This window comes from Pararge aegeria, chromosome Z (genome assembly GCF_905163445.1).
Source record: "Pararge aegeria chromosome Z, ilParAegt1.1, whole genome shotgun sequence".
Classification (NCBI taxonomy): Eukaryota; Metazoa; Arthropoda; class Insecta; order Lepidoptera; family Nymphalidae; genus Pararge; species Pararge aegeria.
The window spans coordinates 24,241,827-24,269,251 of record NC_053208.1 but is presented as its reverse complement, the minus strand read 5'-3'; the positions used below and the strand labels follow the sequence as shown (position 1 = coordinate 24,269,251).

At 33.1% G+C, this 27,425-nt stretch overlaps 1 protein-coding gene across 2 annotated transcripts; it reads left to right on the top strand.

Moving 5' to 3' along the window:
- Positions 1–7,232: 7,232 nt before the first annotated feature.
- LOC120636125 (galactosylgalactosylxylosylprotein 3-beta-glucuronosyltransferase S-like) lies at positions 7,233–18,906 on the top strand. Of its 2 annotated transcripts, none has more exons than XM_039907425.1 (5): positions 7,233–7,263; positions 10,150–10,410; positions 11,783–11,971; positions 13,304–13,385; positions 17,505–18,906. In XM_039907425.1, the coding sequence occupies exons 2-5, from the start codon at positions 10,259–10,261 to the stop codon at positions 17,910–17,912; spliced, it is 831 nt and encodes a 276-aa protein (XP_039763359.1). In that variant the 5' UTR covers positions 7,233–7,263; positions 10,150–10,258; the 3' UTR covers positions 17,913–18,906. The 2 variants fall into 2 exon arrangements, with proteins under 2 accessions (XP_039763359.1, XP_039763358.1); XM_039907424.1 differs by having other exon boundaries at positions 7,233–7,454.
- Positions 18,907–27,425: the final 8,519 nt, after the last annotated feature.

Below are 27,425 nucleotides of genomic sequence, written 5' to 3'. Positions count from 1 at the left end.
AGCCAGGCGAAGCGGGCAGGGTACGCTAGTATTATATAAATTTGCAAGTAATTGTGGTCATCAACCATTCTTCAACTATACTTTTATTATGAAGCTTGCATGCTTGAATACCCTAACCTTAGGAATCAGTCAGATTAAATAATATTCTCTGCTTATACTTTCTTAGAACTTATTACTATTTAGAAATATCAAGTGACTTATTGACTCCACCTCTAGAGACAAGTAACTCGACAAATTATTTCATACTAGCTTCTGCCCGCGATACTAGCTTCGACTGCGTGGAGTACAGAATTGTGTATAAAGCTTCGCTCGTTAACAACTATCAGTTTTCCGTCGGGAACTACTTAAGGAATCGGGATAAAAGGTCGCCCATGATCTTTTCCATGTCAAAGCTAGAAGTTCATAAATTGTATAGCGAACTTGATATAATAAATGTAGTTTAATTAATTGTTTAAACTTGAACACTGATGGAACCAAAATTATCCTTGGGAATCATGCTATATAAGCATATTATATTGAAAGCATTTCTGTACCTCTCACGGCCTGTATGCAGATTTCACTAAATTATATCTGTTGTCTCAAAAGGTCTAATTATTACAAACACATGAACTAAAGCCCCTATGTACAACTGACCACACTGGGCCAGTGTGGTGTGGGAGACAGTGGCGTGCAATTCATACATGCACGAAAGCACCGCATACCCTAAAAATTTTGTATTACTCATAAAGGGGAAGGATTTTTCCATTTTATGCCATTTTCCTTCTTTATGCATTCAAAAACCCTGTGCACACCACTGGTGGGAGACCCCTGTCTAACAGTGGGCCGGGAATGAGTTGATACAATGATGATTTGTTACTTTTTTTTCAATACTTTTTGTATAAAAATACAAAATTTATTTTAATGAAAGATGTATATGTATAAGTATATATATGTGATACTGTGTGATGTTGAACTATCTCTAAATAGGTATTGAAAATATTTACATAGTTACATAGCAATATAATTAGTGTTGCATGTCATAGGCCATCTTTTATCATATTATGTTGAACTGTGGCAGTGATATTTAGTTATTATATTTAATGTAGTTTTTAAATAAATATCATTGCTTACAATTGATGTTTTATGGACGTTTTTGTGGTTAAAAATTTCTATTCATAGAACACACACAAAGAGAAAAAAATGTATATAATATATAAGAATACAACTATGTTACATATTGATAAAATCGATTACCAAATTGAACATGAATTTAAATTCTGATTTGGACATGTTTCAGGCAAAGTTAGCTACAACATGAAGGCAAAGTCCAGTGATACATGTGGTTGACCTGCTGTACACCATGTTACCTCCATGTTTTAACCAAAGATCATTGCAACTGATTTCAAAAAATAATCCTAATGACTTAATGTAAAAGACGAAGTTTATCAACCTTAAATACCACAAACGATAAAAATATTTACTTTTTTATATGAATAAACTTTATGCTATAAAATGTGCATTGAAAATATAGTACGCAGTATTCTTAAAGGTTGTGGAGGTGTGACACCTATATATGATGTCGCGGGCTTTTTTTTAAAACGATTTGACGCGCAGGCCATGGGAACGATCACAACGCTCGATTTGTGATAAATTTATGGGTAGTGGTGTCGCATACTCTAACAGTTTATGCTGCAGACACCAAGATAGCTATCAGATGCCCGATTTTATTACGACAGTTGACAGTATTTTTAAGTACATTTTGGCCAATTTCCGCGTTATTTTTATATATTATGGCCTATGCATTATTGTTATATATGTATAAAAGTTATATTATTGTACAGTTGCATAAAAATCTTTTAGAATTTAGCAGTTTTTCCCTAAGTTCTCAAAAATTTGCAGCAGGAAGTAGGATGTAATTTTTTCAATATAAAAGTTCATAAACTGGCAAAGGTTTTGCTTAGCATAATGTTTGAATTTACAATTTGTAGATCATGCTGACAGTTTGTTGAGCATAGCATAGATTAACCTGTAGAGTAAATTCAAAATGTACCCTTAAAATATTGAATTCTTAATTGTAAGGTTGCCCAGCTTGAGGAATTATAAGTTAATTTATTTTTTATCGCTTTCACCTTTGTTATGCAGAAGGCATGAAAAAGATTTTTCGGTGAAAAATGTAAATTGTATTTTGAATGGACAACCAAATAATAGTTGTCAACGCAATATTAGTTCTTGCCCTAGGAAGAAAAATATAACACTGATGAGAATAATTTAATGAAAGAATACTTAAATATCACACTTTCATTTATATAAGATATTATCAGAAGTTGTTCTAAAATAAATTAAAAAATTTAAAATTGATATTGATAGTCACAAATAACCAATCTTAAAATTTCAATGACCCAATTAAAGTCACTACTTGAGTGCCCAAAAACCCAATCCAATTAGATACGCAAAAATCCACAAATTTAATAGGCCCAATAGTTTCAGTAAATGAAGCTTAAGCACAAAACATTTGTGGACAAATTCACATTCACAGAATTAACTTAATAAAGGAACTTTATGAATGAAAAATTTTAATTAATGCATTAACAAAGGGCCTCCTTATAATACTTAATTCCTCAAAACTTACTACGTTGAATTCCGTTAATTTGTTTATTTAAGTATATTTATCGCAGATCTGCTTGCCATAGGCGTCCTCTCTTATGGAATAAAAGGATACAGTGCTTATTACCCACCATTCTTTTACAAAATAGGCTTTCAAACTTATATTACCAACAGACTATCCAGTTACAAACTTGAGTCACAATAATTAACCTGTGTATGAATTGTATCGCGTTGTCATATTCAGGTCACATAGTAATAGTACTACTTATTTGCTACAATAATTATTTTATTCAACAACCTATTTGAAAAGTAGCAATGTACGCAGTTTAGAAGCACCAACACATACAGTATATTGGTATGTAGGATGGACAGCTCTCTTTAGGGTCTCAGGTTTAAGGTGTTATGAAGATTAAAGTAAACTTAGCTTATAGGTTATAGGTAGATTAAGGAGCTTTATTTTTAACACAACAATGTGGAAGTGTTCAATTAAGGCTTATTATCAATAAATTATTTTATTGTGAAGTGTGTGTATGTGTTTGCTATTTATTCAAAATTAATTTATTACAAGTAGGTCTTCTTTATAAGCACTTTTGAAATGTCAGGTCACTCTGTTTGCAGTGAGTATTTGACACTATTTATTTTTATTTTGAATACAAAAACACTTGGAATGAAAAAATTTTTTTAGGTAATCACTCCAATTTTTCTGCATATTCTAGACCTAGAATATGTGCGATTTCTTTGTATTTGGTAGGGAATACTTTAACATAGACTTCATTCCATATTGCTAACTTTGTCTAACCAGTTTGTTAACTATTCTGAATAACAGCTATCATTGTAAACAAATTTGACCTAATTTAAGTATTTTTATTTTAAGCAATCTTAATATACTTGATTCTTATAATGACTTAAAATATTTATAAAAGCCATAATTTATATTTTTTGGAAAACAGCATTTGATAAAAACTTTAGTTTTGCAATTCTTTGTGCAATATTTGCACCTGTTATGTTACACCCATTGGTAACAATATGCTAAGTAAACTACTAAGTATGGAAGTGAATTATTAAAAATAATAAACACATTACAATGACATGTGTCAGGTGTATGCATCTAGACCAAATTCCAAGAACAAAATAGTAACAAAATATACATGAAGTGAAAGTTTGATGCAACCATTTTTACATAATATGGCTGTAATATGTAATAAAATGGATGATTACACTGTTTATTTTTTGACACAAAACTTTTTTTTTTTAATTATCTTACATTGATTTCATAAATTATGTTGACTAAAACTACATATTATCTTATTTGCATTTTCGGAGTATTATCTTTGTAGAATATTGGAAGAGGACGGGCGCGCTAGCACTTGACCAGCGACTATCGTCGATCGTGCAGCAATTCTGACAAGGACAAATAATTATGCACGCCACTTTTTATCTCGCCATAATAACAAACTCTCCATTAAAATTAAGCGACCTCAATAAACCAAAAACTCATTTCAAATAGACGAAACACACACATAAGAACCGATGGGCCCAGAAAAGGGATCGTCTCGCATATATCTACCTATATTATGTAGTTGGTACCACGCACGTAGCACTTTGCACTAAAATATGGAGGATGCCTACCAGAGACTATTGAAATATAACTCCAGATACTTTGTATCACTGAAATGTACCTAGATTACTGCTTTAAAAAGATTACTCCGCTGATTAACGATGGTTTTTATTGATAAAACGCTCGTTTGGACAAGAAACGCTGTCAATTTCCACACGATCGTACCGCCCTGTGATGTTGATGTAGCATAATTTTATTACTTACCGCGCTGAAGAATGACATATTCCACATAGAAAATAAACATATAAGAACAAAGGTGAGAACTGTAATGAAAAATTAGGTAAAACTAATAGAATTTAGTTAGGTTTCACAATTTTTTCCACAAAACAATAACACTACGCGCAACCACTATCGCACCTCCACTCTGAAGTTGTTGACAACCGAATCAATACGGCCAACTTAAAACAAAAATATTATAAATTAAATTATACATTTCGGAAATTGGAACTTAAACAGTGATAGATTTCTAAATATTAACCTTAGATTTGGCGAAATTTCGTAGTTTTTATAACTTTAACTTTAACCAATATGGTCGAAGATACCGTTTCAGCAATATCACTAAACATTAACACGCATGTCCTAGGACGGGAGTATTGATCGATTTTTTATCACGTTCATGTTGATGAACGAAAGTCTTGATTTTTCTATGTTTCGGTATAAATAAAAAGTACATATCTAAATCTAAATTAAAGAAAAGCAAATCAGACCACATTAATTATTGTTAACAATAATGAACTAAAAATAATCTTCAATAAACTGAATAAAATAAAAATGATCTATAGATTATTTTTAAACTGATCATATTTAATAATTAATTTGGAGCTTTTAGTAGGTACTTATTAAATTTTAATAATTCTGTATTTATTTTTACTCTGTGTACTCTGTCTATGGTCCATGGAATGGATGGATTTCACAGCTTTTACTTGACACCTTTTTAGTAGGTATCTATTTAGTTTAATTAATAATATTTATTTATACATTTATAGTATTTTAGATTCCACATAGAAAATTATTCTTCAATTTTGCTTCGAAGACAATATGTGATTCTCTAAGATCTCAAATATCCCTAGTCAAACTCAAAGTCCATTTTTATATACCAATTAACATAGGTCTTTACTTAATTAACTAAACTTATGATAATCTTTTTAAATTTAATCTTTTTCTCCTAAATTTCATCCGCGTAAAATTGTTGATATTTAAATATCCCACAGTCCCAATACAAACTTTAATCCTACACCCGCCGCCGCGTCGTGCGCCGCATCGGCAAAAAAGGTTGTTTCAAATTAGACTGGTAGTTGCAGAAATTAGCACCTAAGGAACAAAGGAACATAAATTATAGGCGATGATATCATATTATCGGAACAAACTTGTCGAAACAGTTACTTAGGTCTTTTAATTGATAGGTATCCAATTTAATTAAATTCCTATTGTTTGGAGACAAGAAGTAGGTAAGAGGAGGGCTTCGGGTCTATTTCCAAAACAGCTTTTTCTCATAGGGGATGAAAGTTTTGTTAAATTTCAGTAATAAGTAAATTCTAATTAATAGCAGGTCCCCACGATTTCGTTCCCGTACAACTTCTGATAAGGTTTCTTATCAGAAGTTGTACGGGAATATCTGTTTGGTGTGGAGTATAAGGATTGAAGAAGCTATAAAATATCACACCATACATTTTGCTGCTGTTCGCGAGTTAAAGCAAAAAAAAAATTAAGCTTAATTTTCATAATAATTTCATATAAAACCAATAAAGAAACTATGCAATAAAATCATAAAAAAGACAAGTATTTCTATATTTTTCTCATCACGTTTATAAATACACAAACGAATGCACAACGAAGGCAGTAAAAGAGGTATTTTCATTTTTGACGGTATAAAAAACGTCATGCCATGTAAAATGCGTAATAATATGCTTTGGAAAAATGAAAACAACAAAAATGCTTTTGAATTTTGCGCTTCATTTTTCGTTATATTCACCGACCTCTATCATACGCTATAATAGAGGTCAGTGGAATATTTACTGTTACAGTTATAAATTATTTTAGATCACAATAATAATTTACGACATTATATTCAATAAACGTAATCGATAATTCATACATAATATATTTTTTTTATAAATATTGAATAATATTGTAATATTATTTCATTGTTTATTATTAGAAAAAAGCTGTATTTTTTTTTGATTGAACAATTATTTTTTATATTAGCCCAAAACGTGAAGCAGGCTTTTTAAATTTTATCAAGTAATATTCTGGCTTATATTACTTGTTTAAATTATAGCCCATTATCACCAGTAATTCAAGAAGGTACAAAATAACGTTCCTGCCGGACCAGGCATGCTTGATGTAGCCTTTTTCTAGGTAGGTAAATTATTTTGGTCTAAGACTATTTTAAATGGAAATACTCAAACTTGAACTAGTGCTACCATCTGTTGAATGCTTTGTACTTCATGTCGCTACATTCAAAGAGGACATAATCACTAGTGTTCGTAAAATATTATGTTCAATGTGGTTTAAGTTAGGTATATCGAGTGAACTCCTAAAGGTGTCTGATAAAATATTGTTTCAACAAAGCGATATTATTATTCATAATGAACAGTAAAAAGTATTTTTAGAAGGCCAACTTGTAAAAATATCTTATTCGGGTACCTAGTAGGAAAGTAATAGCTTCAGATATTAGCACTAAAATATTAAACTAACCTTTTAATGATAACTCGCAATGTAATACATTGCTGCCAATGGATTCCTTACTGGAAATTTGGTTATTGTAGGTTAATATATAGTTCTAATCTATCCCGTACTAAAGCACTATTTTTATGGAAAAGCAAAAATGTTAATTTAAGCTATTGTTTAATAAGGATAAACACTAATCTTTTGGTTATTAGATTGAATCAAAGAGGATATAAACATTATTGAGTTCTCGATCCAAAATCGTATGCGACATCTGTGGTATGTTAAACTGTCATCGACATTAGACATGTACCTACTGTCATGTGTATTATCTATAGTTCACACTACAAAGGTGAAATGAATACCTGCTCTAAAGGTATCAGCAGTTTGAGCAGGTAATTGATAGGTAGTGGGTACTGTTTTCACTTTTAAGGTCAAAACAAGTAATTTAATCAATTAGAAAATGTGTTTCAAATTTTAAAATGAAGTTTAAAATATTAAAACTTGTTAAAAATATATTCGCTATGTCCATATTTTTTGGTACAATATGGATTTTATTAACTTGGAGCACTGTTGGAATATTAAAGTAAGTATTAAATATTCTATAACTATGTTTGCGTTTTCTTGACGTCATTATGGCTAGGGTTTGTACAGTGCAATAATTTATTTACAAAACGTAAACAGTCTTGATGTATTTTTAATGAAATAAGCATTTATGAAGACTGAAACTTGCAAATAAATATATCAGAAATTTGAAATTTGTCATCACAATCATGTCGGCGATGTTTCATTTGTAATTTGGTATAATACTTTTTAAAAACATTAGTATTTTACTTTATTCCCTCACTGTTGCAGTGAGCACTTTGTACTCACAACTTTAATCCTAAGCAAGGGCCATTTGGAAATTTATAATTTCTGAATTTTCTGCTCCGGTCTTGTGAAGCTGTGGCTAGTTACCACCATATAGAAAGAAATGTGCGACCAAGAGATCAAGCGTAACGGTGCTGCCTTGAAACCAACTAAGGGTGTGGGTTAAACAATTAGTTATAAACTGTAAGGCTATTAATTATCCTTCAATCAATAATTCGTTTTGTTAAAAAAGGCGAGGTACTGCAGTGCGTCGGGCATGTTTGCTGATGCCGGAGTCCCCGACTTCTAAGCTGTGCTCCGTAAGAGAATTGCGAGTTTCTGGGAAGTCGTTGTAAATTCCAACAATAAGCTCCTTAGAGTCGTCGCTCAGGCATCCCCTGACAGCGTATTTATTAAACATTGGCGAAAAGTGCACCAGATTCCAAACACGAAATGATATAAAATAGTTGGATTTTAATTTTAATTGAAATTTAATTTATTTTTTAATTGAAATTTAATTTATTGTAATTTTTAATTGTAGATTTTAATTAATTATTGTTTTTTTTTTTTTCTCTTTATTTATTTATTTTTAAAATCAGTCTTATATTTATTTTGTGTTTATTTTTAAAATCTGTCTTATATGTATATTTATTTTGTGTTAAATTTTGTATATGGGTCCCCGACCTGAAATAAAATGATTTTATTTTTTATTTATTTATTTATAATAATGCACATACTAGATATGAAGGCGCATACAAAATGTAGCTTATGAAATACCTAAAATTTTGTTTTCCAGCCGCCTAGACATTCACTTTAACATTTTCAGAATTTAATCACTAAAACATTTACTTTTTCACTACCAATATGCAGAAATTATTTATAAGTGAGAATGTATACTTGTTCACAACTCGTCTAATACATATTTTATTTATAGAAGCTGTTACCATCTTTATATAATATATGCAAGTTACTTTACAGTAGCTTATGGTTCATGGCTATTTTCAATTCAAAGGGCATCTGTTTAACAGGCATTGATAGTCACAGAAAATTTTGTATGGAACATGATATTATATGTTCTGACTTAAGTGTTTTAATACTTAAGTGTTTCCTGCCATTACAATTTAAGTACCTTCAAGGCTAGAGTGAATAGGCATTTTCTAGGCAAGCGTGCTCCAACCTAGACCTCATCATTGCTTTCTAACGGGCATGATTGTCGTCACACGCTGGTCTATCGTAAATAAAAAAAAAAAAAAAACTTTAAGTATTATAGATTTTGTTGCAACAGCTAGTTTGTACATAATCAAAACATACACAGTATATTAGGTTCTATCAATCAATGATAAACTACATACATTTTTGTACAAAGTCAATGTTAGGTTAGACGGAACGATGGGCAATAAAAATTTACATGGGAGAAAAATTGGACAATAAATATGGTTGAATATGTGATCAGCATTTGACTTCAAATTATACTTTATGAAATTAATATAAAAATCATAATTTTATGAGAACAACATCATAAAATGTATATTTTATGTTATACAATTAATTAAAACCCTCAGGGTTATTTATAAACCAAATTTAAACTTTAAACAAGTTGGTCTTAGTTAAATTTGATAAAGATCTTCAGCAATATAGAATGGAAAGATGATCAACAATGAATTGCATGTGATTGTTTAGTAAATCAGATTTAAGGTTCTTTTTTTATTTACAGAGAGGTAGTATGGAATGGTTTACTCTTAGAAAAGATCATTTCAGCCTTTTTAATAAAAATAAGATTATGATTTTGGATTCAATATTATTGAATTTTCTGTTCTGAGAAGTAATTTGTTTAAAATAATAATTCAGTATTGGCTTTATCTCATTGCTATGGTGTTAAATTACAATGAATGATAAAAGTTACATCCCAAATAAAAATACAATTCTTTATTGCAAAACTCATTTTCGTATTGGAAGCATAGTTTGATATAGCTAACATGATTCTAGAACATTGTAGGTAATATATTGTTGGATGGTAATTTTTATAAATAATGATATTCATTAGATATTTTTAAGAATTTTTAGTAAAATAAAGACAGAGTCAAAAAATCAAAGAGAAAAAGTACCACTATTCTTTGAATCAATTAATTTTTTACAAATGTTTTATTGAATATTTACCTTAAATCGATAAATCATGATATTTATGATAGCAATTGAATAAAAAATAATATAAACATTGCAGCACCTTCACAAACTAACTAATTGAGTTTTGCAGACACAAACATTGAGAAGTTAAATTTGGAAAATTACAGTTTTAGCAAAAATATAGAATTGTATAATATAAAACTAGTAACATATGAAATAAATGTATCACATATGTCAATCCTCAGCGTTGATACAAATAAGTTTGATTAATATGACAATTGAGTAATAATTCATACTTACATTTTCAGGATACAATCATCCGAACCAAGAAGCATTCCAGTGGCTGTGAAAAACACGATCTGCTATGTTAATTACAACGATGATAGGCAGTGTGTCAATAATAACACGAATCTCAGAATGATATATTATATCACACCAACTTATCCGAGGCCTGAACAGGTGCCTGAGCTGATGAGACTAGCACACACCTTGATGCATGTTCCTAGACTTCATTGGATTGTTGCCGATGATCAATCTGTATGTTCTGAACCAGTCATAAGCATCCTTAGGTAGGTATATTAAAAATTAATGTTAGTGATAGTATTGTTATAATTTGTGTAGTAGTACTGTTTAAGTACTATGCCCAACCTATTGTCAAGAGTAATAAACAGTACTGTGACATTCCAATCCGTTTCAAGCTACTCGTAGCTGCCAATGGACATGTGGTGTGTGGTGTTTTATTTAATATAATAAAGTTAGACATGAAATCGCAGCAAAGAGGAAGCAGTCATCATACTAAAAACAGCGCTTACCGTTTTCCATCGGGTCCATGGGAACTCTTTCACAATAGCAGTGGCGTGAACTTTATATGTGCACATAAATAATAAAAATTATAATAATAAATTTTTTTCAACGGGATCTTATCCCCACATTTGCGGTAATTAGCTGTCCGGGACCGTACTTTTTTTATCGGGATAAATCTTAATTTATATCCCCACACAACATATAGCTTATATGAAAGTCTTACTTCCTAAAAACCCTCGTTGTTTTTACTCACCACTCTAAGACGAAGAACACATCCACGACTCCACCAGAAGCCGAAGCGAACGAAGCGAAGAGGTCCGCCGAAGCGAACCGACCTCGGGCATTACACCCACCCGTGTGTTTCGTAACAAAATCACACCAACTAACGCGAGCAGCATGCTTCGGAAAATAGGTAGCCACGTTTCCGTCACCCACAAGTCCTCCAAATGCACTGGAAGCAAAAGAGTGAACAACCTGCCATAGTCTTACAGCCAACAAACAACACACAGAAACTTAGGTTTAAATAAAAACTTGAAAATTCAAAATTCATTCATTTCAAGTAAGTAGGTTTATAAACACTTCTGACACGTCAAGTCAGTTTGTTTGTAGTGACCCTGCCAAATTCTTCTCTGCCTGCAGATTCTACAAAGCAGAAGGCGGCATAAAACTGAGCAGGTTGTTCTTTTTCTATATAATTTCACAGTTAAAGATCGTTAGATCTTTAACTGTGTAATCGTTAGACTTTTCTATCTTGATCAGCATATTGCCTTAGGAGAGTGCAAAAAACGTTTGTGGGTCTGAGTATATGCTTTTATAACATGATACCGAAGGTAAAATTAGATTTTACCATTACATAAGTTTAAAGAATGTATAAAAACACATTTAATACATCGAGGTTACTATTGAAGAATTATTAATGACAAGGTTGGTTCGAAGCAAGCCGCTCGCTAGAACAATATTTGTTAAATTGTAAAATGGTGTTGGAAACGAGCAACTGCTGAGTATTTTGCCGGCTTCTTCTCGTTAGGATTTGCCTTTCAAACGTTTAAAAAGTCCTTATATTACCACCAACCTACTTAAAATACTTGAATTTTGAATTTTGTCAAAAGGAAATTGATTGTCAATACCTTATTCCAGACGAACCGGCCTACCATTCACCCATATATCAAGCCCAAAACCATTCATATATAAAACTACCAATTATCCACGTGGCGTGGCCAATCGACGCGCAGCTTTAGAATGGCTCCACGATAACGTTTCGGATGGAGTTATGTATTTCGGAGATGATGATAACGCGGTGGACTTACAGCTTTTTGATGAGATAAGGTAAATTTGTAGTTAAAAACTGTGCTAAAAAAACGTGTGAGCCGTCACGGGACATTTAAACTGATTATATAAGTTGTATGCATAAAAGAACAGATTACGACAGGAGTGAATATAGCGTACTGGAAATTAAAAGCATTCCAAATTTTTTCCATAAACTAATGACTGTTTATTACATTTTTATAAACAAAATAAAATTAAAATTTAAGAATTTATTTTAAAACCGCGACAACTCAACTACGTATAGTCCATTTATTCCATCATGTAGCGGGGCGATGCGTCGCCACGGCCTGTATCGCTACAGGTTCACCCTCTCAACATTCGGGCATTAACCCTCGCCTATAGATGTTTCACAGCCAAAACATAGGTGAAGGCCATGTGTTGTGCTCTCCAGATTAATTTCAAAGGCATGTGGAGTTTACCAATCCCATTAGTGCGGTATTTGAAAAAGTGTGAAATCCACCAATCCGTTCTTGACCAGTGAGGTGGACCCGTACTTATGCTCAGATGAGATCCGTGCCCTGTAATGGGCTGGTGACAGATTGACGATGATGATGTCCCGAAGTAAGCTTAGAATTTAATGTCAGTCATATTTTCAGTGCTAACTTTGAAGTAAATTATTATATAGTCTTAATAAACCTGCCTTTCTTCAGTGTTTATTTGTTACTTTAAATTCGCTTTTGCGGTCGGCCATTGCCATCAACTGTGTCAACGCAACAATATAAACTTGTTCAAAGAAGTATCTTACTCTAAAAAACTATTTAGCTAAAATTATTATAATCATTTAAAATAAAATGAAAAAGCCATTTATTTCTCATCACAAATATATAAACTATACAAAAATATAAAAAATAAAAACTAATATATAAACTTTGCATTGGTTTTAAGTTCTATTATATACAAAATATACAGATATATCTTTTATTTGGCATAAGTTTCAAGTTGTTCGTGTCACTATTTTTTTTTTTTGCTTTAAATCTTTATATTATTGTCACAGTTATATATATATATATTTATATTTTTGTATGTATGTGTATCATATTAATGTAATGTAGGTATTTTTTATTGTAATTATTATTATAACTTATTATTTATATCATATTATTATTGGTATTATTTATTTTATATATTATGTTATGTGTGGGTAGAATCTCTTACGGGTATTTATTATTTTATTCTATTATTATAATTTTTAATAATTATTATTATTTATAAATTTTTAATATTAAAATATTGGGTTCACCATTATTTTAACACCACAATACGCGGGGTCTACTTTTCGAAAATAATCTTCCTCAAAATTAATACTTAATATTTTTGTTCTGTTCCAAACAGGACAACAAAGAAGGTGTCTATGTTTCCAGTTGGACTGATCGGGAACTACGGCGTGTCTACTCCTATTGTTAGAAAGGGAAAGGTAATATATCGCTTTTCCAAAATTATATTCTTTTAGCAACCAGCAGGGCGAGTAGGAGACAATAATTATATCTGTCAGGGGATATAATTAATGTGTCCACCTGCTAAAGCACGGGAACAGCGAATAGGAAAAGTTCGACCCCGTTTCTTATTAGACACATATTTGGATATTATTTTCACCTGTGCGCCAATGCTCTGAGAGTTGATCAAGCTGTGGGATAATATAATTTTTTATCATTTCCTAGGGGAGATAATTGTCTCCTGCCCTTGCCGTGCTGAAGGCAAAAAAAATAAAAAAAAGATTCGACTGAACCTCAAATCTTCCTCAAATCATAAAACTTTATTTTACTTGAAAAACAAACAAATAATAAATAAATATACTACGACCATACACACATCGCCACCTAGCCCCAAAGTAAGCGTAGCTTGTGTTTTGGGTACTAAGATGACTGATGAATATATTTCTGAATTATATATACATAAATACTTAGAAAATACATATAAACACCCAGACACTGAAAAACACTTAATGCTCATCACACAAATATTTTCCAGCTGTGGGAATCGAACCCACGGCCTTGGACTCAGAAAGCATAATTTACCGATACACAGAAACAATAATTTACCGAATAATTACAAGATTTTTCCCGACCCGTTCATCGGTAGGCCCCAAAACAAGTGTGACAGGTGCCTTGATTGAATCCTAACATTTTTTTAGTATCTTTTTTAAATACTTAGAGATAAATAAATGATATTGTAGGCCTTATATTGTGTGTAGTGCTCTTAAACCCTCTCGTGAAATGGGAGCCTGTGACTTTTCTGCGGAACATCTGAGAGGGAAGATAAAAATTAAAGAATTAAACAGTACGAAGCGGACTTATGTTATTTGCCAATCTCTAGATAACTTACCATTAACTAAATTGTTCATACAAATACGGAATATAATCCGGTCATTAAAAAACTTGTGTCTACTGTATATAAAAAAGTAATAAACAGTTGACATAATAAGGTGAGAAAACAAAAAAAAAAAATAACAAAAAATTGTGCAAGATTATGAAAGAAATGTGAGATGATAAAATTATATGCTTTTTGTTGAAGAAAAATAGAAAATATTTGTTTAATACATTTGCTAAAAAACTAGCACTTTTTGTGCGAACGTCATTTTTCCGGGCATATAACTACGATTTTCATTCAATACTTTTCATAGATAAACTGTACCTAAAAACTGCTAAAACCCATATGAAAATCTCATCGAAATTCCGGTCATGATTATATTTGTTCACACACCATGCAAATATTTCATCATGAGTATATTATATATTTAGACAATAGAATATCTCTACTCACTTTTGCTTCTTTTTTCAACCATGTTGTTTTTAATTACTAATCTATGAAATATTAAGATATATAGCGTATATTTCGACGGCAAGATTGGCGCAGTGAGCAGCGAGCCTGCTTCCTGAGTCCAAGGCCGAGGGTTTGATTCCCACAACTGGAAAAATGTTTGTGTGATGAACATGAATGGTTTCCAGTGTCTGGATGTTTATATATATATATATCTATTATTAATATTTATGTATAATGTTCATAAAAATATTCAGCCGTTATTTTATTATATATAACACAAGCTACGATTACTTTGGGGCTAGGGTGTGTATGTACTGTCGTAGTATATTCATTTATTTATTTAAAAAAATATATATTAAAATTGCAAAATTTCAAGTAGTTAGGTTCAGATAGGTAGGTATTTCGAGTAATTATAAATTCCCAAATTTCACCTGCTGATCGAATTGGGGACAATTAATTGATTTAATTGATGTCCATAATAATATCACATAATCTTAAAAAGAAAATGTAGAACTTAAAGACTGTAACAATATAAATATTAAAAGCAAAAATGAACTCTTGTGCAGTTTACTAGTTGTTGCTAATTAATTCAAGGGCAATTGTATATTATTTTATAACAAATTACCGAATGAAATCTTTGAGATGTCTCTCAATAAGTTCAAAGTTTATATAAAACGTAAGCTTAAAGAAAAATCCTACTATAACGTTAAGGATTACTTGAACGATAAAAAAGCTTGGGTGTGAATTGCTTTAACTTCATATCTTAATATAAATTTACTGTGAGATGGTGATAAAAAAAATAAAATTACCCGGCTACGTTTGTTGTGGGCTCTTCTTAGACCAGGGCGCGTTTGGAACCCTCGTAGCCTTAAGTTTAAGTTGGCAAACGAAGTTAGCACCATCCCCTTACAATTATGTAAACATATTATATGTATGCACGCTTCATAAGTGACTATGCCTACATGAATAAAGAAATTTTGAATTTGTATTTAAATTTGGACCTTCCTCTTGAAACTACAGCACTCACCACTCCGCCGGGGGATCGTAAAAGTACATCAAAATTTCAAAATTCAAAATACGAAATTCATTTATTTCAATTTAGACGGCTTATATTTATTGCAAATAATGATTTTAGTTTGTAATTATTATTTTCCTGGAAAAATATATTTTTCGTCGGTTTATTAATAAAGAATGAATTATTTATTTCAAGTAGGCCTAATATAAGCACTTTTGCAACAAAATTCAAAAAAATTCAAAATTCAAAATTCATTTATTTCAAGTAGGCCTAATATAAGCACTTTTGAAACGTCAAGTCTGTCTGTTTGTAGTGATTCTACCACCGGTTCGGAAGGCAGATTCTACCGAGAAGAAGCCGGCAAGAAACTCAGCAGTTGCTCTTTTCCAACATCAACAATTTACATTTTGTATTTTAACATTCATTTTTCTATCTTGTGAGAGCTGAAAGCGGAGCCGGATGCTTCCAAGCAACCTTGTCATTAAAAAATTCATCAATTGTATAGTAACCTCGCTCTAATAAATGTGTTTTAACAAATTCTTTAAACTTGTGCATTGGCAGGTCCAAAATCACCTTAGGAATCATATTATAAAAGCGTATACTCAATCCCACAAATGATCCCTGTACCTTACGCAGACGATATGCAGATGACACTAATTTATGACCATTTCTTGTAAGTCGACTGTTTATGTCCACTTTTTGTGTATAAAGACTAATATGTTGTCTTACAAATACTATATTGTTATAAATATATTGTGAAGCTACAGTAAGTATGCCTATTTCTTTAAACTTCTCACGGAGGGATTCGCGTGATTTAAGTTTATATATTGACCGTACAGCTCTTTTCTGCAATATAAATATAGTTTCGATATCAGCTGCTTTACCCCATAACAAGATTCCATAGGACATAACACTATGAAAGTACGCAAAATAAACTAGCCTAGCTATTTCAACGTCAGTAATCTGTCTAATTTTTCTGACTGCGTAGGCAGCCGAGCTTAGTTTACCCGCTAGTGAATCTATATGGGCACCCCACTGTAGCTTATTATCCAAGGTCACGCCCAGAAAAACTGTGGAAGTCTCTATTTTTAGTGATTCACCATTTATCATTATATTTTTATCAATTTTCTTTACATTTGGTAAGATAAATTCGACACACTTTGTTTTTTTTTGCATTTAAAAGTAAGTTGTTAACTGTAAACCAGTGCGACACATGCGACATAACACGGTTTACTTCGTCAGAGTTATCTTTACTCCTATCAGTCTTAAAAATTAGAGATGTATCATCTGCAAACAATACAATGTCGCATGTTCCACTGACATGGTACGGTAGATCATTTATATACACTAAAAATAGAAAAGGACCCAAAATCGAGCCTTGTGGGACACCCATTGAGGTATTTGAACCCTGAGACTTTGCATCATTTATGCAAACTCTTTGGGTTCTATTGCTGAGATAAGAGGCAACCAAATTTAGTGCAACGTTTTGGATACCATAGTGGCTTAGCTTAAGAAGCAAGGTTTTATGATCAACACAATCGAAAGCTTTAGATAGATCACAAAAAACACCCATGGCGTTCTGTGAACATTCCCAGGCATCATAAACATGTTTTATAAGTTTAGCGCCTGCGTCCGTCAAGTATGTCTGTGTGTAGTGACACCACCACCGGTTTGGAAGTCACATTCTTCCGAGAAGAAGCCTGCAAGAATCGTTGAATATAATGCATTGCATGAACCGGACTATACGAATAATTTCAGGTGCTGGGATTCTATGATTCGTGGCCGGCTTCAAGAACCTTCCCAGTCGACATGGCGGGCTTCGCCGTCAACATAGACTTCCTGAAGGAATCAGCCAACATGCCCTTCATAGCGGGACACGAAGAAGATAAGTTTCTCGTAAGCCTAGACTTAAATATTGAGGATATCGAACCGCTTGCGTCGAACTGCACTAAAGTTCTAGTCTGGCACACTAAGACAGTTAAGCACAAAAAATCAACACTCAAGGTAAACATTAAGAAACTGTCTACAATGGCTAAATATGAAAATTTCGCAAATATGCTCCAGGAAATATCGAAATTAGGTTTGGCCGATTTGGACGCTGAAAACGGTATACAATCTTTCATAACAAGAAACAGAAAAACGTATAAGAGCGTTTCGGTTCTATAGTTCCTCGTGAGATAATAATATAATTGGAAGGGATAATGCTCAAAATTAATGGACTACATTTTTTATTGCATGTCTTATTATGCAAAACATCATTTCAGTACTTTTCACAGTAGAGAACGTTTTCAAAAAAAAGATACCCTCATGAAGAAACTCTTTTCTTAATTTATTTGTTATTATTTATTTTAGTTGTGTACTATATTGTAATTAATTTCCCACCTTCGAAATCTAAACCTTACCTTGAAATATCGTATTTAAAGTCATAATACCTTTGTATAATTTCAACATCATTAAAGTAATTTCGAATGCTTAAGACATATAGTCAGATCCCCTGGAAGGTAGTCAGATCCCCCATCATCTCGAAAAGAGTTGATGATCGGCTGAACAGATTTTAATGAAACATGACTAAAAACAATTGAGATAAACTTATGTATGACATAAAAAAAACGAAAATCGGTTCATCCGTTTGGAAGCTACGATGCCACAGACAGATACACAGACGGAAGGGTTAAACTTTTAACATCCCTCTCTTTTTGCATCGGGGTAAGAAAGAAGTACGCTAAGGTAAAAACAAACAAAATGACAGGAGATTTTCTTTATGCGAGTGTGTTTATATCCGTAATAATTTGAAAATAAACTTTGCACTAAAAAGTAAAAACTGATTTTTGTATTATAAGACAGGCAAGAAAGAATAGACCATAATATATTATGACCGTGTAAAAAACTCAGACTGTGTAGAGCATAAATAGGAGGTCACAAATATATACTTAGCTTAAAGCGTAAATTAGTTTGTGAATAAATGTAGCGACATTTCGTACACTCGTTGCAACACTGGCATTCTAGCGAAACCTACACTCGTATTTTTGCTCCCATTTTTGAAGGAACGAAAGTATGTAATTTTTTTAAGATTTCTACATGTGGCGGTACTTGGGGATTGCCATAATTAACGTCTTTCGTGTTAGCATACTAAAGCGGCAGTGGGCTGGTCACGTTTGTTGGAGGACCGATGGACGTTGGAGTCGAAAGGTTCTCGAGTGGAGACCGCGTGTCTGTAAATGGAGTGTCGGAAAGGCCCCAACTAGATGGAGCGACGACCTCCGTAAAGAACAGCCGAAAATAGGAAAAGTAGGCGCTGCTTGAAAGAGGCCTATATCGTTTATTAACGTGATTGTAAAATCCCAAGGTCGATTCAGTCATCAGCAATCGACTGAGACGATAATGAAGTACAGATGTATGTACACAGCACATCATATACCGAGTCGCATCGCTGTCTATACATTCTTTATTCAATATTATTAAGCTGAATAATGTGTGTATCAACGTTGAGGCACTGTTAGGTAACCAACCAGTCTACTTAAAATATTATGAAAGATATAAAATCACGCGAAAACCTATAAATGACGCGGGTGAAAACACGCTGCACAGCTAGCTTAAATCTAATAGTGTTTTTTCAGATGATATTATAACCTCTAATTTTATTCGCTTAGTACAGGAATAATAAGTTCCATTATTTTATATACTAAAGTCTGTATGGTCCAGTTTTTGTGAATCGATAACTGAAGTTTTTTTTTTTATATACAGTGTTGCCTCGATGGTGCGATTTAATTATACCTAGGACTCACGTGATAGGGTGTGTATAGTTGGTAATTTTGATAGTATTATAGCAGCAAGCAAGAAATGGGGTTCTGGTTATTTTTCTTCTTTCTCGATTTCCAGATAGCTTAGTAATTTGTTGGTTCGAAAAGAATTGTTCAGTGACTCGTTCCCATTGGTAGTTATTTTACTAAGTAGCAAAGTACGCGCGTCTTTATGTTGAAAATTTAGAAGTGAGGAGCTAGAATTTGATCGTGACAGATAACATAACGAGACCAAAAATTGAACTTCCAGGCAAGACGAAAAAGTTGCTAGACGCAACAAAAACATGAAAGATCTAATGAAAGGAAAACAAAAACTAATGCTTTCTTCCCATTCTCATATAAGATGCTCAAACCTTGCCAAGTGTAAGATTTTCTGCCTACGTTTCTTTATTCGATCTCTTGAAAGCGATTTATATGGTACCGTTACTAGGTAGAATTGTCACTAGATGACGTTTTAAATATTTTAAACTAAGATTTTCATGGTTATTAAACATTTCTTAAATATATATAGTCCTGTCGTGACCACGATCTTTGCAACTGGGTCGAAATATCGGCAAATCCCAAAATATTATCCTGTTGAACTATGTTTAAGAAAATATGAAGTTTTTTCTAATAATTTAACGTCAGTAGAAAATCTCACACATGATACTCTGTTCGTGTGGAACACAATACACAAACCACAGAAGCAGGATGCATAAGGAATTATGGGCAAACGCCACCTCACAAAGGATCCCACAGAGTACAAAAAAATACTTCGATTCATACCGAGAAATATCTGACGCGATGAAACTAAACGCTCACTATAAGATTTGCATTCCCGCATTCGTAATCTGTTTCGGGTAATGAAACACTGTAAAAACTCAAAGCAAAATGGATCTTATCTTACTAGTTTTGGAGTCTAAAATTCTGTAAATTCAAATATCGCTTGCTTCAACGGTGAGGAAAACATCGTGAGGAAACCTGCATGCCTGAGAGTTCTCTTTAATGTTGTCAAAGGTGTGTGGCCTTACGGCCCTACGGCCTTAACCCATTCTCATTGTGGGAGGGGCCCCTTGGGGCCTATTTTGACAAGAACGCTTGCGATATGGACGAATTTAAGCTTTTAAACCAGGTATATATTTTCCATTTTACTCTGAAGTTAGAGAGTCATAACTGACCTTCGATTAATAGGTATTATAATAAAGGCAATGGTCGCAAACCATATATTAGGCAGAAAAGTGAGGCCTTTGCCCAATAATGACACAAAATATAATTTTTTAACTTAAATTTATTTATGAAATTGAACTAATTAATATATAATATTGAACATTTGAATATAAATGTTAGATAGGAATGTAGATTAGAGTATTAAAATATCCAATTGATATTTACGGTGAAATTAGGTTTAATATATTATGCTCGGTTATATAGATTATGTGCAAGGGAAATATGAAATTTTTATTTTATTGATAAGAATGAAATCTGTACTGTATTTATTTGTTATATTAGGTTTACAAAAACACTTGCCACAGCTATGTGGTATCATTCCAAATTTTAGATTGTGGTAATCAAAATTTAAACCATTAGGTTAACTTCCAGAAAGGCGGCTTCTCAATTGGGTGCGTTTTTTTAATTTTATTTTATTTGTGTAGCTATTTGCCGCCATATTTTGACTGATTAACGATTTTTTTTTAAATTTTAGTCCTTTGTGGTATTATAGTAAGTAGGTAACATTAAACTTTTTAATTTATTTGGTTAAGTATATTTTACTATCTTCAACTTTTATATTGAAATATCACTTGCTTCGACGGTGGTGGAAACCATCATGTTCTCAAAGGTGTGTGGAGTCCACCAATCCGCACTGAGCCAGCGTGGTGGAGTACGACCTTAACCTCTTCTCATGTGGGACGAGACCTGTGCCCTGTTTATTATTATTTTTTTACATATTTATCAGTTTATTAGCTACTACTTTGGGGCGATGCGATGAGTGTGTGTGTGTATGTCACTGAACTCCTCCTAAACGGCCGGACCGATTCGAATGAATTTTTTGGTATGCCTATGGGTGGCACCCTGGATGGTTTAGATTCACAAATTAGCCCGACAGATGGCGCTGGGGTCCGCTAGTTTATTTATAATTAATTTGTTCGTTGATTATCGGCGGCATTAAAATACACGTAATACTTTGAATAACCTTGAAAGTTCGGAAAGTTTTTTTTTTTAATAGGCTAATATGCGGGAAATAGACTATTCTAATATGCGGGAATGATATAATTTCAGAAGTCAGAGTCAATAATGAAAAATTTTATATATTAAAACAAAATTACTCTTTTTATACACTATGAAGCGGTGGTAGCCCAGTCGGTAGAAGGTCGACTTAACTTTCGGGGAGCCGAGTTCGAATCCCAGCACGCACCTCTAACTTTACTAAGTTATGTGCGTTTTAAGAACTTAAAGTATCACTCGCTTTAACGGTGAAGGGAAACATGGTGAGGAAACCTGCATGCCTAAGAGTTCTCCATAATGTTCTCAAAGGTGTGTAGTCCACCAATCTACACTGGGCCAGCGTGGTGGACTACGGCCTTGAACCCTTCTCATTGTGGGAGGGAACCTGTGCCTTGTAGTGGGCCGATAACGGGGTGATATGATGTGATAGGGCCTTAAAATTGTGATATACAATTATAAAGTAAATTAAGTAACGCTGCAATGTGGTGTGACATAGTATGGTTACAGATATATACCTCTGACTCGTGTCAGCAACGCTTTGTCATCAAACATTCTTTTTCCAATTTGACTTAACTATAGACACTATAATCACTGTTTCTGGTACTCAAATCATTAAAAGGTACTCAAATATGCAAAATCAGTAGGTAATTGCAAATTGCAAATACACTCCAATTTAGCTAATACGGTTTGAAAATTGCTACAAAATGCAATTTTAAATGTCACGGCGAAAAAGTAGCTTTTGATTGGATACTTTATAATTTAAATATTGTGTCATTAAAGAAACTGCCAAGTGCGAGTACAATTTAGCCATTATTTATTTGATAAAAATAAAACCCTACTAATATTATAAATGCGAAAGTTTGTATGGATGGATGGATTGATGTTTGTTACTCTTTCACGCAAAACTACTGAACAAATTTAACTGAATTTTGGAATAGAGATAGATTTTACCCCTTATTAACACACGAGGTTGCTTTTATCCCGGGAAAATTGTCGGTACGTAAGGTTCATGAAGAACCAAAAGACTGCGCACGAAGCCGCGGGCAACAGCTTGTAAATTTATAATCGCCATATATTATTTATTAACATTAAATTTTTTTTGATTGCAAAAAAAAGAGATATGTACAAATTTATAATTTTCGGGTTTTCTCGTTTACTTGCGTTAAAACATACATTTCTTAATGCTAAATCTATCTATCTCCATTCCAAAGTGAAGCGGCGATAGCCTAGTGGGTAAAGCTTTGACAAAACTTCCGGGAGCACAGAGTTCGATCCCCGGCATGAGCCACTAAGTTTTCGGAGTTATGTGCGTTTTTAATTTAATAGTTATTTTTAAAATAAATAAATAAATACACTACGACGTATATTACACACATCGCCATCTAGCTCCAAAGTAAGCGTTGCGTTTGGAATTTTTGCTGCCAAACTTCACTGTATTTTGTACACAAAAATGATAATTGATGATTATGATTCCAAATTACTGTCAAATTGGTGAAGAAGTTACAAACGTTAACACATACATACAAAATTTAGCAATTTTTTTTTACTTACTACGACAATACACACATGGCGATCTAGCCCCAAAGTAAGCGTAGCTCGTGTTATGGGTACTAAGATGACTGATGAATATTTTTATGAATAATATACATAAATACATACAATATACATATAAACAACCACACTGGAAAACATTCATGCTCATCACACAAAAAAATTCCAGTAGTGGGAATTGAACCCACGGCCTTGCAAACTGCGCCAATCGGCCGTCAATTCATCAAGTATTCAATGTTACCCATTACCGGTCCACGACAGGGCACGGATCTCCTCCCATGTCGTGAAGGGGTTAAGGCCGTAGTCCACTACGCTGGCCCAGTTCGGATCGGTGAAGTATTATTAAGTATTATTAAACTTTTCACTGTTTAATATGTCGCAGTGTTCAATAACTACTACAAATTGCGTGACCGTCCGACATTTGTTGTTACTTATGTGAAATGTCATATATAAAGAGATTCAATTTTAAAGAAACTAATACACAGAACAAGTTCTTAGGTAGGTATTGAAGGCTTGAAGCTGTATTTTAAAATTACAATTAATTTGACATACCTTGACATTTTAGAAATAATATTTACAACTATGCAATCAATGACCATCTCAATCAATAAAAAAATAACTCTGTAAGAAAACGTCAACAAAACTGTAACTAACGGTATAGAATTGATTTCTGTTGGATTATGTTCTCATTATGTAAACTCACAGAATTAAGAATATACAGAAACCGTGTACACGAATAATATTGAAGTATCAATCACCACTCCACTTTAGTAGTGTTTCTCGAACAGGCGGTTAGTCACGTCATTCCATTTAGCAGTTGACATTAATAATTGTACATCTTATGTTCTAAACGTTTAACATAAAATTAAATTGGGAAAATGGAAAAAAAAATATGCGTGTGTAAAGATGCGCGCGGGGCATGCAATAATGGCTTTATTAGTTTTCTGTATGATCTTAATTCTTTGTGTTGGCTAAATTAATTGATTTATTAATACAAACTAAATGACAAATGTATATTATTTTAATACTCGCAGAATCTCTATTATACACAAAAAGGGCGTATTTTTATGCCAAAATTTGGAGGCAGTTTAGTCTCGTTTATTTTTCGAGAACGGTGGGTTTTTGTAGTAGCGTGTTCCAAATTAAAACGCTTCCTAAAATGCTACATGACTACTCCGTGCATTTTTACATTCCCTCTTTTTTTTTTTTTTTAATTTTTTATGCCTAATTTATATTATTTATTTGCCTAAAATGTTATTTATTTTATCCAAAATTTTTAATTAATAAACAAGAAGACCTTTATTACATTATTTATTATATTTTATTTACTTTAGAGGTAAGTTTGACATTATTATCCGTCGTCAAAATGTCACTTTCTGGTGTACAGCGGATTGCCAGAAATATGGTAAAAAATGACGTCTTCTTTGAGATTTTCTGCTACGTTTACGCGAGAGCTACATCTAGTGGCAAGACGAAGTTTCCCACTATTATAACTAGACGGCGCTTTTGATAACGCATAAATATTAACGCAGAAAACCTCACTCTAGACAACCCGATATTCTATACCTAACTAGTCAATTATGTGAAGCAATTAATATCAGGTGAGATGTCAAAACACATCTTATGCCATAATCAAATCTGTTCGGAATAAGGATTCCTAATACCATAAGACGAGGAGTAAAAATATTTGCGTATGTACTCGTAGCCATTTCCTCTTGCACCTAAGGTTTTATGGACTCCTGGTACCTCAACTTATTAGTAACCTAATTTAAGTTATGATTAACGATATCCATAGATGTGCGAAGGGATATGATTGTATGTACGAGCATACCTACAGACTTTTATGTAATTGTTATGTCAAAATTCCACGTTTTACGCAAATAGTCAGTTTTGTGGGCTTTGGCTATGTTAAGCACGCGCCGGGCACAGTTTAGATACACAGTTTGTGTTTTGTCCGTTTTCACTAAAGGTAGGAATCGCCTAAATCGAATGCCTAATGATTTGGGAGCTTTCTACTTATAGAAACTATTGGTCAAAGATTTATGATTAGAAATATCCTTACACACAACTACATAGGACTTAAGGAAAGGTAGGAATATCTCAGTCAAGACAAAAGTGCGTCTGATCCGCGCACTAATTTTTCCTATATTTACGTATGTATTTATTAATACAGCTGATAGACAACGTATAGACGCTTTTGTGATGTAGTGCTGGAGGAGAATGCTGCCAATTCCGTGGACGGCACACAGGACGAACGCATCGATATTCACAGCTTAATTTTACAAGAAGGCTATCAACCACCGGTCCTCAGAGGATTCTCGAGTACTTCGGTCACATTGCCAGAAGAGATGGAGACAATCTTGAAAAGGTGGTCACTGGTAAAGTGAAAGGAAAGGGCCCTCGAGGACGTAGCCCGATTCGTTGGTTGGATCAAATTTACACTGCACTCGACACAAAAGTGCATATTGCTTTACATGTTGCTAAAGGCCGAGTCAAATGGCTCACAATCGTCAGAAAGGTTGTAAGTGGAAGGTCACGACCCTCAGCAATGAGGAACAACGTAGAGAGAGAGAAATAACCTAACATTAGGCGTAACTTATTGAGGCATTGCCTTGTACGTTGTTAGTGAAAACGGATATTAACGAAAAGTTATGTGTAAGACGCTCGCTTGATAGTTCTTAGCCTAAGTGTTAACTTTGACAAACTTCGCGTATTTCTTATTGTATTATATTAAGTATGAAAATTTGTTACCCGCCATCCGTCCGACCCCAAGTCTATTACAATATTGTGTACGCACTAACGTACCTAAGGTATAAGGGAGAGTTAGTACTATGTTCAGATTTTCATAATAATTCTAGTGGTGTATCCTGGGTAGAATCCTATATTGATAAGTGAAAATTTAACAAGAGTGGAAATTCTCTTTTACCGTTTAATGACGTGTTATTGACGTAAAAATTCAGCCGAATTGATAACCTCCTCTTTTTTGAAATCGGTACATAAAAAATAAAATAAAGGACTCTACCAGACATATGCTACTGCATCTTTACGATTTATAAAAATGTTAGATTAAAAACAGATTTTGACACTTACGTTTCATAGGAATCAACGTGTCGCATACCTATATATTATACTAGTTTATATATTATTTTGTTTATAGCTATATGAAGAAGTATATTAAAAAACCAGTGTCAATATTTTATTTTCACTGCCTCGTATTTCTAGTGATAAGCATGCCTACGGATCATAGGTCCGATTGCCCGGTCGGGCAAATTTTACTACCAAATATTTACAATATTTGGTCATATTCGCAATCCGCAGTTATTAAACGGGCTGTATCGGAGAATCACATGAAATCTTTGAAAGCCAGAGTTGAAAGAGCAAGAAGTGATAATCTCTCTTTAAGAAAGGAGCATATGGGCATTAATATTATTTTTTCCCTACCAGATGTCGCCATAGTTGATCTAGACAAAGTTACGGCCAAACATTGGCAGTAAACTTTTCCCGGGAAAGGACTAAATCCTATCTTCTCCCAAAGCTTTATCAACCCCCCGAACATTGGTGCACAAGTACAAATAATATCCAACTATTCGTGTAACACGGGGGAAACTTCTCGTATTCCATGTTCCCGTGCTTTGGCGGGTACGTTAATTTACCATGTCAGGGGATGCTCTCAAGTGTTGTGCAATCTCTTCTTAATACCTAGCTTGAGAATCTGCTCTTAGCTTTATGTCGTAGCTATTCATACGGTGTTGAGGATCACCAAAATTTGCGATGGCTTCAGATCGCATCCAATTGGTGTCGAAATTTTAGATATGAATTTCTAAAGAAAAGAATAGAATAGAAATAAACTTTTATTACAACAAAACACAAAGAAAACAGTAATAGTACCTAATGCTAGGGTGCAAAGGCGGCCTTATCACTGATAGTGATAAGCAATGATATTTCAAAGTGTTCCCAAACCCTCTGTATCATGGGTGAGGTTAATGACATTCTATACTTATTTTTTTTGGTTAATTAGCAATTCCGCCCCGGCTTTGCACGGGTGTAATGTAGATAGATACCAATATAGGGCGGATTGGAGTGATTTATATTACAATACGGTAGTACTCGTATTTCCTAAGGTTTA